Source organism: Solanum stenotomum, chromosome 2 (genome assembly GCF_019186545.1).
Source record: "Solanum stenotomum isolate F172 chromosome 2, ASM1918654v1, whole genome shotgun sequence".
Classification (NCBI taxonomy): Eukaryota; Viridiplantae; Streptophyta; class Magnoliopsida; order Solanales; family Solanaceae; genus Solanum; species Solanum stenotomum.
In genome coordinates, this window is record NC_064283.1 from 44,598,842 (window position 1) to 44,613,270 (window position 14,429).

General features: G+C 36.8%; 1 protein-coding gene across 1 annotated transcript in view; it reads left to right on the plus strand.

Moving 5' to 3' along the window:
- The first annotated feature begins 3,865 nt into the window (after positions 1–3,865).
- LOC125854733 (membralin-like protein At1g60995) overlaps positions 3,866–14,429 on the plus strand; it is a 42,466-nt gene continuing 31,902 nt past the window's right edge. Inside the window, exons 1-4 of the mRNA XM_049534314.1 lie at positions 3,866–4,184; positions 4,714–4,776; positions 11,870–12,274; positions 13,677–13,758. Of these exons, the coding sequence (XP_049390271.1) occupies positions 4,032–4,184; positions 4,714–4,776; positions 11,870–12,274; positions 13,677–13,758 (703 nt within the window). The 5' untranslated portion in view covers positions 3,866–4,031. The remainder of the gene's footprint in view (positions 4,185–4,713; positions 4,777–11,869; positions 12,275–13,676; positions 13,759–14,429) is intronic.

Below are 14,429 nucleotides of genomic sequence, written 5' to 3' on the forward strand. Positions count from 1 at the left end.
AACATCCAAATTTTAAAAAGATCATTGAAGAGAGTTGGAATGTGAAGTTTGTGGGTTGTCCATTCATGGTGTTTCAGGCAAAAATCAAGAAGATAAAAGGAGTGTTAGCAAAATGGAGTAAGGAGACCTTTGGGGATATCTTCCGGCGGATAGCAACACTAGAGGATGAGATAAATGTGAAGGAGTGTCAACTGGAGATAAATCCAATGCTGAAAATAGAGAGATTTTAAGCAGGGTTAAAGCTGAGTTGAAGAAATATCTGCATATAGAGGAAGAGTACTGGAAACAAAAGTCGGGGATGAGGTGGTTTAAACAAGGCGACAGAAATACCAGATTCTTTCATAATTATGTGAAAGGGAGAAGAAAGAAGCTAAACATAACAGAGATCCAAAATGCCCAAGGGGATATGGTAAAAACGATTGACGATATTGGAGCTAAGGCAGTCTTGTTTTTTGAAGGGCAATTCAGGGAGAATTATAGACATGATTCAGATGACATGCTCCAACTAATTCCTAAAATGATTACAACGGAGCAGAACGAGGAGATAGGAAGAATTCCAAGCAAAGAGGAAATCAAAGAAGTGGTATTCTCCCTTAATGGAGAAAGTACGGGTGGTCCTGATGGTTTTTCAAGTATGTTTTTCCAAAGCTGTTGGAGTATTATTGGGGACGATATACAAAAAATGGTAGTCGCATTCTTCTGTGGACAACAACTTCCTAGGTTCATAACTCATACTAACCTAGTGTTGATTCATAAGAAGGAACATGTTTGTAGCTTCACAGATCTTAGGTCGATCAGCCTAAGTACTTTTGCCAACAAGATAATCTCTAGGGTACTTCCCGAAAGGATCACCAAATGGTTACCTATGATGATTTCTAAGAATCAATCGGGTTTTGTTAAAAGGAGAAACATTACTGAGAATATTTTGTTAGCCCAAGAGATAATAAGGGACATTAACAATTGAAAAAAGAATCATAATGTGGTGGTGAAATTGGACATGGCCAAAGCTTACGATAAAGTATCATGGTTCTTTCTGATTAAAGTATTAAGAAGATTTGGTTTTTCAGAAACTATCATAGACATGGTGTACAACTGGTACTCAATCTTAGTTAATGAGAGGTCTTATGGTTTCTTTCGGTCCCCGAGAGGGGTAAAGCAAGGGGATCCTCTCTCACCTACATTGTTTATCATAGTGGCAGAAGTATTGGCGAGAGGACTAAACAAGCTACTAGAGGATGTGGATTTCAAAGGATATGGTGTACCTAAATAGAGCCCTTCAATAAATCATTTTCCCTATTCCGATGACACTATTCTATTCAGTTCAGGGGAAAGAAAGTCGATTAGCAAAATGATAGGGGTGTTAAGGGAGTATGAAAAATTTCAGGATAAATGATCAATTTGAACAAAAGTTTTTTCTATCTTCACGATAACACACCATTAATAGTGGGTATTAGATTGCGGAGAATTACATGAATCAGACAGGGTTCATTCCCATTCACGTATTTGGGCTGCCCTGTTTACTATGGAAGGAAAAAAGCATCATACTTTGAGGAGATGATTAGAAAGGCTCAAAAGAGAATCATGGCATGGTAAAATAAGTGTCTTTCTTATGGTGGCAGGTTCATACTGATTACAAATGTCCTACAGCCCATGCCAATATACTTACTATCAGCCATGAACCCTCAAAAAAAGATTATTGATCAACTCCATCAAGTATTTACAATTTTTTTCTGGAGCAAAATAGGTGGAGAAAGAGGGAAGCACTGGGTAGCGTGGAAGGATATATCAAGATCTTTGTTTGAGAAATTATGGTGGAAGTTCAAAACATCAACATCTCTGTGGAGCACCTTTATGTGGAATAAATATTGCAAAAAGGTTCACCCTTTAATTGCAAAAGGAACTGGGCCTTCCAATACTTGGAAAAAGATGACTGAAGTAAGAGAAGTTATAGAGCATGAGATCTAGTGGCAAGTTAAATCAGGAGAGGCCAGTTTTTGGTTTGATAATTGGACCAAACAAGGGGCTCTTTATTTCACTGAAGATCAGGCAAGTGGGGAGGAAGAACTAGAAATCAGACAGTTTATCATTGATAGAGAATGGGATAGGAATAAACTTCGAATATCTAAGGGGAAATGGCTGATTTCATAGTGGAAAGTATTAATTCGAGGCAGGTGGATGGGGAAAAAGACAAACCTTGGTGGATGGGAAATTCCAACGAAATTTTCACTGTGAGTTCTACATATGACATCATGAGACAAAGAAAAGAATAGGAGACTTGGTGGAGATATATTTTGACTAAGGGGATTCCTTTTAAGATTAACTTTTTGTTGTGGAGGTGTTGGAAAGGTCGAATATCAACAGAAGACAATCTTAAGAAGATGAGAATGAACATTGTCTCCAGATGCTACTACTGTGAATCTTATGAACAGGAAACAATGACCCATTTATTTCTAACAGCGCCTATAGCTCAAAAGCTATGGAGGCAATTTGTTGATTGTGCAGGTATTCAAATACAAGAAGGACTACAACAAACAATTATAGCATAGTGGGGAACAACAACCAAAACCAAATTGAGCCTAATACTACAAGCAATTCCAGTTGTGCTAATGTGGGAACTGTGGAAGAGAAGAAATGCAAAGAGGCATGGAGCAGGGGTGGAGTTTCACAAGTTACATAGGCAATCTATAAACACTGTCTATCAGCTTGTAAAAACATTATATCCCTGGATTGACATTCCAAGGAACTGAGAAGGAATACTAAGAGTCTTAGACAGTTACAGGCCTCAATTACACCATCAAGCAATAAAATGGGAGAAGCCAGCAAATGGAAGGATGAAATGCAATACGGATGGAACTTGTAGAGGAAATTCGGGAGAAAGCTCGTACAACTTTTGCATAAGGAATGAATATGGAAACCTAGTGTATGCAGAGGCAAAGAAAATAGGATATGGAACTAACATGGAGGCAGAGTCCCTCACAATCCTAAAAGCCCTAAGACATTGCAGAAACACAAACCTTGAAAGAGTACAAATAGAATCAGACTCGAAAGTGCTCACAAACATAATAAGGAGACAGTGGAAAATACCATGGCAGCAAACAGAGATAATAAAGGAGATACAAGAGCTAGTTCAAATTACACAATCCAGTATTAAACATATTTTCAAGGAAGCGAACAATCTAGAAGACAAGATGGCGAATGAGGCGTACAATCATGAAAAGCTAGTACAATATCAGAGCTTTAATCAATTATCGGTAGAATGCAAACTTATTTTAAATACGGATAAAACACAAATACCCATGTTGAGAATCAAAACAAGAAGAATCGGGAATGTTGGACCTTAACATGAACATATGCAGAAGCAAAAAACAATCACAACAAAGCGGCACACAGAGATGAAGAGGCAAGATTCTCACAGAAAACACTTACCTGAGAGCACAAGTCTCCCCTATTGATTACTTTTATGAGCTGAGAAAAGATGGAACTAGCGCCACCATTGTAGTAGGAGTTGATAATCACAACAAGAGAAGACGAAGGCTCCGAGCGGCGACATGGGAGTTGGTTGGAAGCTCAAAGTAGAAACCCAATGATTTAGGGATCTGGTTAAAAGAGGGCTTTTTAGTTGGTCTAGACCTTCTCATTTCCTTTTTGTTGTTTCCATTCTTCTTTTCTTTCCTCTTTGGGTTCAATTGGCCCTTTTTGTACAGATTTATTTAATTTTAATTTAATTTATTTAAGTTATTAATAAAATGGAGCTAATAGCTCCACATATGAATTTAAAAAAAATAAAAAATAATATATATATATATATATATATATATATATATATATATATATATGGTAAGAAAACAAATATATTTGACATCCTCATCTGTGAGCATCGCATCACAACTTTGAACTTTGACAATGGTTTCCAAGTAAGAGTATTCGTTCCCACAAAATTCAATTCGCGAATTGATATGACAAGGTTGATTGTGAAGAGCTGACGAGAAGACTGAAAATCCCAAATCATAGTTGTATGTATGTATGTTTAGATGGATCCAGAGCAGACGTTTATACGGGTTCAAGAACGATTTGCTCAGATGCTGACGCCCAGGATCAGAGCTACTCTCGAGTATTTGTATCTCTTCATGGCCGTTACCCTCTTCTGTATACTTGTTGTTATGCACGCCAATTACGTTCAACAGGTTTTTCTAATTATTACAATTTTCGTTAGGTTTTTAATAATTGTTTCATTCAGGGGAAAAAAAGTAGGATTACCTATGTTTATGCTTCACCTGCTCCCTCCTATACATATTCAGTTACTGACACTAAGTGAAACAATCTGCAGTTAGGTCTTTTTGATTGCCCACAAGCACCAAATATTAGAGCTTTCAAAGAAATGATTATGTACATTTCAGGAATACCCTTGGTTTTTTTTTATTTACAAGATTGGGTATTGATTGTTTAGAATCATACTTCTATTTCTCTATGCCAGATTGTCTCATAATTAATAAAATTATTTACCTTTTAAGTTTTTAGAATAAAAATGTTGTTCTTCAGCTATCAATTTTGGATTGACCAACTCTCTTAATGCTTCTTTATGTTGGTTTCTCTTCTTTCTGGATATGGTGGGGTTGTTTGGGGGTGGGAGTTTCATTTCCTTTCCATGTAAAATTTTTAAGTAATGACTATAATTTTTTTATTCTCGTCTGAACTATAATTTGTTCTGTGTAGCCTGGCTGTTCAAGTGAACTGTCTAGAGTGAACATCTCAGATGCACAACTCATTCAAATCAAGGTGAGTGATCTCATCTGCTGTTACTGCAAAACTTGTACCTTTTTATTTTCTCAATAATAATTTTGTATGCATTTAGGTTTTGGGTTGTTGAAAGAAAAGTTGAAGCTGAAAAAAGTCTTCAGTGTTTTGTGTGTTTAGATTTTGGGTTTGGGAAGTAACAACTTTAGTTGAAAAGTTTTTAGCCTGGAAGCAAGCAAAGTAAGCCACAGTTCATGGTGAGAACTTATTAAATGTATGACTTATGTTGTCCTTGTCTATGTTGTGCTAACTCTTCAAAATCGCCATCGCACCTGTGTTGACATGACATGAGTGTGGGATCCATACCAGATTTGGTCAACTTATCATTTGACCACATTTTAGACCGTGAAGTATTGATTGGGTATTTGGTTTGATTTTTGGGTATATGTCATATATATATATGTGCCACCTAGACCTAAAGGTAAGTATTATAAAGTTTTTAAATCGATTATGTTGTATGGGGTCACGTCAAAAAGATGCAAGTAGCAGAAATAAGGATGTTGAGATAGACGTGTGGGTATACTAGGAGAGATTAAATAAAAAACGAAGATATATGGGACAAGATGGGAGTGACACCAGTGGTAGGGCAAGATGAGGGATGCGAAACTGAGATGGTTTAAGCATGTGAAGTGGAGATGCACAGATGCCGCAGGTGCAAAAAGTTGGCTATGGTGGGTTTTAAGAGACGTGAGAAGTAGATCAAAGAAGTATTGAGAAAAGGTGACTAGACAAGATATGACACACCTACATGTTATTGAAGACATGACCAGATAAGAGGATACATAGATCGAGGATTAGGGTAAAATATGGAAATTTGGATATAAAATATTCTTCTTACATATTCAAACACACTTTGTCATAAAAAAAACACTCCAATTTCACTCACACCCTAATGATCTACAAGTTAGGCTTAATTCTTTCATGACAAACTTTTGTAAGTTTGGAGTTTGACTACCAGATAATAACCACTATTCAACTATAAAAAATAAATTTAAAGGTTAATAAGTATAAATAAGTCAAATAACTTAAGTAAAGCTATAGTATAAAGTATAAACTATAAAGAACCAAGTCAGCTCACTTATCCGGTGACCTTGTGTCGGCTCTTTGAGCTTGACCACAACCAAATGGTCCATCCGCAGTTTTGTACTTGGGCAACTCAGCGACTAATAAATCTTGTATTGCTAAATCGGGGTTTATCTTCTCAACACATGCATGATAATCCCTCCACACATCAGGATGTATAGGGCCATTGTTATGAGTTCTATAAAACAATCCTGGGTTCAAAATATGGCCTTCAGTATGCAAAGACCGATGGATTTGGTCTGACATCAATAATTTCAAACACTTTCTCATATTGCTTCTTAACTCCACCAAAACCCCGCTTAATAGTTTCTTTGGCTCTATCCATTGCTTCATAAGTATAGCCTATTGGTGGTTTTTTCTCCCCATCCACCAAACGAAGCACTGTTGTCAAAGGACCACAAACTTTAAGTGTCCGAACAACATCATTTCAAAAGTAGGCAGAAACAAGAAGGTTGGCAATTTCTTTCCCCAAAGTTCCCTTTGCAAATCTACTTGAAGTACATTCAGTTGAGAGGACTAGAATTCTCAAGTTTTTCAGTTGTTGCACATAACTCTCAAAGTTAAGAAGGCCATTGCAAATCTTGTCTTGGCTGGTTTCACCAAATTTCTTTCATTGGAGAATTTTCATATCAAGTACAACAACGACCTTTCACTGATGTAAGAATGGATTTTGATGGCCTTCCTAAAAATTGTTAAAGTAATATTATAGTAATTAGTAGCTAATAAGTATTAAATATTGACTATAAAGAAAGTTAGAGGATACGAGAGTGCTATTACTCGAAGCATATGGATTAATCTTGAATATGTCACCAAATATCAAGAAGATGCAATGAGCAGCACATGGAGTCCCAATAAATGTGTGGGTATGCACTCATCATCATGCTTCTTGTTTTATCATTCTACTAGCATTATCGATGACTATCCATTTTCCGATCCAATTCTTTCAACTGTGTTTTAAAACAAGTTGTATATTTTGGTAGAATCGGTAGATTCATTGCTAGCATCAACAAAACCAAGAAATACACTATCAATTGGAGAATTCACCAAAATATTGATGATCATTTTACCATTTCATGCCGTCCATTTGTCCATCATGAAATGATCATTTTTCCATTTCATGCCATCCATTTGTCCATCATAATAGAACATCCAAACTTTTTTTGACAAAGGTAACAGTTTTGTGTATTAATATTTAGCACCAAAGGCTGGGATCCCAAATTTACATCATGGAGCTACATACAATTGCGTGTACTTAAAACAAAACTAAACTAGATCCTACTTCATCTTACAAAGGACCTAGGATATCTCTAATTGCTATAGGATCATCTACATACTCCGAACTACACCAATAGCAAAAAGTGATTATGCAGTTCATTTTAATCCTGTGTAAAGGACTACTACTACTCTCAAAGCATCTCTATTTCTCTCCTTCCATATGGTCCACCAAATCACTGCTGGGACAATCCTCCATCTGCTTTGGTCTGTATTGCCACTGCCTTCATTGTTCCAGCTTTCTATAGCCTGACTTGCCCTTTGTGGCATGGTCCAGTTTGTGCCCCTGAAGCTGGTAAATAAGTGCCACAGTTGTCTAACCACCTTGCAATGAAGAAACAGATGGTTGATTGTCTCTGCCTGTTCCTCACAAAAAAAACATCTAGGACACATGTATTCCCCTCTTCATTAGATTCTCCTGTGTTAATAGCCTTTTTAACTACCAACCAAGTAAAGACTGTCACCTTATATGGAATTTTGACTTTCCAAATAAGCTTCCAAGGCAAAAATCTGAGTTGAGTCCCCATTTGATTCAGATTCTTGTAGGCAGAGCTAACTGTGAAGATACCTTTGCTGTGATGAATCCACCTAAGAGTGTCTTCTCCCTCTTTCAATCCTCCAAAATGGTCCAGGGTGCCATAAAATTCAGCTAGTCTATCTCCCTCCCAGTCTTGTATCCTCCTTCTGTATGTTAAGTTCCATCCATGGATGGACCAAACTTCTTGCACAGTGACCTCATGTTGCTGATTCAACAGATAGATGTCTGGAAAGAGCTGTTTGAGGCTGCCATTTCCTAACCAATTATCCTCCCAAAACAAAATCTTTCTTCCATTGTTTACATTGAATCTAGTTCTTTGAAAGAAACAATGCCACAAATTTCTGATTGATCTCCATAGGCTAATACCATAGGTAGAAGTCACTTCCTTAGTTTTCCAGTGATCTATCTTCTCATACTTGGCCTGAATCACTCTAACCCAAATGGCCTGCTCTTCTTTAGGAAATCTCCACAACCACTTCATCATAAGGCTTTTGTTCTGTTTCTTCAAGTTTCTAATGCCTAAACCACCTTGTTTCTTTGAAAGAATTACAGTCTTCCATTTGACCAAATGAAATCCTTTGTATTCTCTCTCTCCATTCCACAAAAAATTCCTCCTTAATGCATCAATTCTTTCCTCCACCTTAGGGGGGAGAGGAAAAACTGACATCAAATATGTTGGCAAAGCATCTAAGACTGAGTTGATCAGGGTCAATCTTCCACCACTAGACAAATATTGTGCTTTCCATCTAGATAGTCGTCTTTCACATCTCTCCAGCACCCCATTCCAGATTTCATTGGATTTGCTTTTGTCTCCCAAAGGCATCCCCAAGTATACTGTTGGTAGTTTACCTATTTCTCCTCCCAAGATCTCTGTCAGATGTTGCATTCTGTTCACCTCATTAATTGGAAAAATAAGACTTTTGCTCCAGTTGATATGGAGACCTGAAGTTGCTTCAAAAAGAATGAGTATCACTCTCAGGATCTTAAGTTGGCTTTCTTCTGCATCACAGAAGATGAGAGTGTCATCTGCATATTGGAGATGAGTGACTTCCAATCTTAGATTGCCCTCATTTGCTACATTAAAGCCCCTTATCCACCCTTTAGTGTGAGCAGTCTTTAGCATATTGTTTAGGCCTTCCATCACTATAATGAATAAAAAAGGTGAGAGGGGATCACCTTGTCTTAGTCCTCTGTCTGATGGAAAGAAACCTTCAGGAGATCCATTTATTAGTATTGAGAATTTAACAGTGCTTATACAAAACTTTATCCATCTGATCCATTTCAATCCAAAGCCCATTCTCTGCATGATTTCAAGTAGGAAGCTCCAATTGACATGATCATATGCTTTCTCTATGTCCAGTTTGCACATGACTCCTGGAGACTTTTCCTTCACTCTCGAGTCTAGACACTCATTGGCAAATAAGATTGCATCAGTTATTTGCCTTCCTCTTAGGAAGGCCATTTGTTGAGTATCTACTAGCTTGTGCATCACTTTCTTCAATCTTTCTGTGAGAATCTTTGCAATCAACTTGTATACACTTCCAATTAAACTGATTGGTCTAAAGTCTCTCAATTCCTTTGCACCACTCTTTTTGGGATGAGAGCTATATATATTGCATTAAAGCTCTTTTCAAAAACTCCTGGGAGTGAAAGTTCTGCATAGTAGACATCAAATCCCCCTTCACTATCTCCCAGCAATTAACAAAAAAACCCATTGTGTATCCATCTGGACCTGGTGCTTTGTCTACAGCAAAAGCTTTAAGTCCAAGAAGGACCTCCTCTTCTTCAAAAGGCTTTTGTAGTTCTTGTTGCTCCTCAAAGCTGATGGAAGTGCATTTTATGGTCATCAACAATTTTGTCCACTTTCTTCACCTCTTTTTTTAGGTGAGTAACTCTAACTTTATGAAAGGTAGGAGGATTCATTCCGGGGCCATGTTGTCCTACTGCCTCACTGTATTTATCAAATGATTTGTAATTAACTCAATTAAAAGGAAACCCCACGTCGTATATCCATGATGCAAAAGCACTTACCGCTCGCTCTCTTGGAATTTTCTTGGTTTCATCAATTCCTGCTCTTTTTCAATGCCTACTTTTTGTTGTGATTTTTGCAGAATATAGATTGATATGGCCTTTCGTCGCGTTCCTCCCCATGGACGATGCACTTCCACTAGAAGATATCTTTTGAGTTTTTGAGGGAGACATCATTTTATCATATTCATTCATATCATCATCATCATCATCATCATCAATATTAACCACAAATTCTTCTGGTTGTCTCACCTGAAATTTCAGACTACTGGAGATTTTATTTTCCATATAAACCCTTATTTCTTCTGTAACTTCCGTGGGACTAGTTGGACATTGTTTACATTTTTGTTTCCACCCAACAAATGTTGCGTGTGTCGAGTAATACCACCATTATAAGTAACTATACAAAACATACATATAACTGAATCTTTTCTTGGTCCTTGAATACCATAATTCCATCCAATGTTCTTCTTTTTGTTAGCATCAGATGCCATTGTATTCACTATTTATGAACACATAAATACTATATGGTATAAAACTAAATTTAGTAGGGAAGAAATAAATATAGAAGGATTGATTTTTTTTTTTTTAAATATAGGCAGAAACAGTATGACAATCGGTTTAGTAGCTGCAAATTGAAAAAGAAAAACAGAACCCTGTGCCACTGCCACTGAAAAATAGAGAAGAGAAGAAGAAGAAGATGAATAAGAGAAGAACTGAAGAAGAAGAAAAAAAAAATGAAGAAGAAGAACGTAGCTGAGTGAGTCGCCACTCGCGACGTGAAGGTCTGAGCAGCCACTGATTGTTGAAGTCTCGTCCTCTTGAAGGCCAGAGAGTCGCGACGGAAGAGGAGAAGAGATCTCGCAGGTTGCAATAGAGAGAAGAGGATCCCAGGGTTGCAAATACACCAAAATAACCCTAATTTTGCCTTTTAACTATTAAATTAGACCTTTTTAAAAAACAAAACAATAAGGTGACGCCTGGCGCCTTACCTTGTTGCCTTTTGCCATTTTGAAATCACATCGCCACTCCTGTAATAGGCGACGAGGCCTCGCCTTGCCTCTCGCCTTTCAGAATACTGTCTTTGAGAATGGTAATGTTGATAAGCTTGCGTGTTTAAGGTGGCTCATTTGATGAGTTAAGTACATGCCTAAGAATCTATTGCCTAAGGTTGAAGAGTTGGAGTAACAACATATGAACCTAGGTTCAAATCTTTGCTGAGCACAGAGACAACATTAGGTGATTTTTTTGTCTGTCCATACCTAGGTTAACAGAGCTATCTAGTACATGGCATCCAAGGGTGTGGCCTAGTGATCAATGAAGTGGTTGAGAACCTTGAGGTCTCAGGTTCAAAACTTAGCGGAGACAAAAACACTAGGTGATTCCTCCCATCTGTCATAGGCTTGGTAGACAGAGTTACCTGGTACTTGTTGCTGGTCGGAGGTGGTAGGCATCCCGTGAAATTAGTCGAGGTACGCGAAAGCTGACCTAGATACCACGATCTTAAAAAAAAGGCGTTATCTAGTACATGTGTTGGTGGTGGATAACAAGTATTGGTAGATTAGTTGAGGTGTGCTAGTTGGCCAAGACGCTACTGTTATCCAAAGAAATATAAAAAAGAGGTTAGATCTTGTACAGTTGAATGATTCACATAACATCTTAAGAAGCTATGTTTTTTGGTTGTTTCTTTCTTTTGCATTTTTGTCTAATTGGAACTGGTTCACATTATTTCTTAGCAAAAGAAATTGTGTGCTAATAAAGTTCAACAAACTGTAAGAAGAGCAAGGAGATCTTTTTGCTTTCTTTTGGAATGTAAATATGCTGTGCGCATCCCTTGTGCAACTGATATTATATAATATATGTTACCTTCTCAAAAAATGAAGTTCGACAAATTGTTCTAAAATAATTTGATAGAAATATGAACAGTGAAAAATGACCTGGTTCAAAGTTAATATCGATGATAAACTGAGTTGACTAATATTGAAGGATGAGTTCTCGCAGAACATTTAGCATTTTCATGAATCTATTATATCTCGATTTTGTACATCAACTGCATTATTGCAGCTGCTAGCTGTAATGGTTGTTTAGTAAATTTCTGAACACTCACATGTGCCAGTTATTGAAAGATTCAGCTGACTCTGTTTTCTCCTACAGATAACTAGTGCTGGCTTGTGGTCACAAAATCAAACCAACTATGATGTAGTAAATGTTGTCAATGAAGAACCTATTGATGAGAACCTGAAACATGTGAATGAAGATAGTTCAGTTACTGCTGCTACAAAACCATGGTTGGACTGGTTAAGTGATGGAGCTAAGAGTGGTAAATCTCTATTATATTCAAACAATGAGCCCTCTGAGTCTTCATTGGGAAGTTCAACGAACAGTGAGTCAGTGGGTGATGATGTGGTCCCCAAAATCAGTAAGGAAGTTTCACGTGCACGATTTTTCATCTCGCCGAAGGAATCACTAAAAGCAGCTATAATTCGAATTGGCCAAAAATGGCATGGGCGCTTGTCTTTCATTTGGAGAGTTTCCAAGCGAGTCCTTGGAGGATTATGGGTAAGTTTGGATAAAGTGTAAACTTGCTCGGAAGAATTCTTTGCATCTTCTTTGATACTTTATTTTGGCATATTATGGGATTCCCTTATTTGAGGAACAGCAAAGTGAATACTGTTATGAAGTATTAACATCTTGTTGTGCATCGAATTATGTCATCTTTTATTAGTGTTTTAGATGTAAATGAAGATCCTAGGTCATATTGAGTGGTCTTAATCCTAGATTGTGATATTTCCCCACTTAACAGACTAGAAATACACTTAGGAAGACTAGCTTTACTTGTGGATTTCCCATGTATTTATTGCTTCACATGCAACTCTTTGTACTTGGTAGACTAGGTATAGTTATCTCTTATGAAGGGAGTTAATTAAGAAAATGAATATGAATATCACATACCTGCCTACTTCTATTACCCAGATGTTTAATGATGTTTCTCATTGTGTTATAACATTGCAGTTTTATGCATTTCTGTGCTTATCTTTTGGAAGGGTTACGGTATGTAGAGAAGAAGGTGATAGCTATTGTATTTTTCCCAATTTATTAAAATTCTACATGGAAGGTTTATTGTGTTTGTCAGTTATTCTTAAGGAACTGGGGAGATCAGGTGTTATGTTGTACCTTCAGTCACAATTTTTTTTACCCGCAACATAAGTTGAGTTTTTATTGAGATATGCATTTGAATAAAAGATTTTGAAGTTTGAATGTAAATTATAAATTCACATTGTAAAAATATGATTGCTTTGTTTCATCTTTCAGTTTCGGTTGCTCTGTTCTGCACATTTTGGGTTCTGGATTATGGCAGGTCATTGATTGAATTGCAGACTAGTGCCAACGTTTGCCCTATGTTTTTGTTTTTTTTAAAAAAAATTAGGGGTAGGGGAAAGGGAAATGGATGGGGATTACAATGTGGGGAATGGAACCCTCACCAACAAGGTGGGAGTTCAGGTTGCCAACCAGCTGAGCTACTAAGATTACCCTATGTTGTTTTTATGAAATTGTCTAGAACAGCTATCACCTAATTGTGTTTTGCGGAAGTTTTGTTTGAGTTCTATGATTACTGACTGATAAGAACGTCTAACTTGGGGTTTACTTTGCTGATCATATTTATGGTAGTGCTTGGGCTTGAGACATTGTGTTGCTAGATATTAAATACCTGATATTTGTTCAAAAGAAATGATGCATTACTTATCCTGTACACTCTTATATATAGGTGGCATCCAACTTGGTTGCTTTCACTATCAAGTTTGGTTCTACCCATATCTAGTTATGAGCTGTTAGTTTTTCAGTCAAATTTAATAAGCAAATGCACATTTCGTTTCTTTTCAGTTTTTCCTTGTAAATTAAAGAGCTAAGCACATTCTGTTGCTGCTTTAACGTGGTTCTCAGATTAAAGTTCCATGTGCAGGATATTGCTGGTATACATCTACATATTGACATTCCTAAGTTGCTCAAGACGCTTCACTTGGACAAGCTAAACTCTTATGCTGGTATCTATCTAACTTTGAATAATTCTGTGCAGTATCTGCAACTATATAATGAGCTAATCTTAGTACAGGAAAAATATGAGTTTCTTTTTGTGAGAAATATATGGGAAAAATATTACTGAATTGTGTATCTAAATAGTTTACATTGAAACCCTATTTATAGACACTACATTGGAATCCTTTTCCAAATAGGATTCCTATTCTTATTCCTATTCCTATTCCTATTCCTGTTCCTATTCTAAGTAGGAAATACTTATTATATTCTAACACTCCCCCTCAAGCTAGTGCATACAAATCATATGTACCTAGCTTGTTACAGATGTAATTAATACGAGGACATGTGAGGGACTTGGTGAAGATATCTTCAAGCTGATCATTTGACTTCACAAATTTCGTAACAATATCTCCCGAGAGTATCTTTTCTTTGACAAAGTGACAGCCAATCTCAATGTGCTTAGTCCTTGTGAGAAATATAAGAAAAGAATATTATTGAATTGTTGTTATGTCTACATTATTACATTGAGACCCTATTTATAGACCCTAGAATACAATCCTTTACCAAGTAGGATACTATTTAGTATTCCTATTTCTATTTCTATTCCTATTCCTATTCTAATAGGATTGTATAAACCTATTCCTATTCTTATAGGATTGTATAAACCTATTCCTATTCT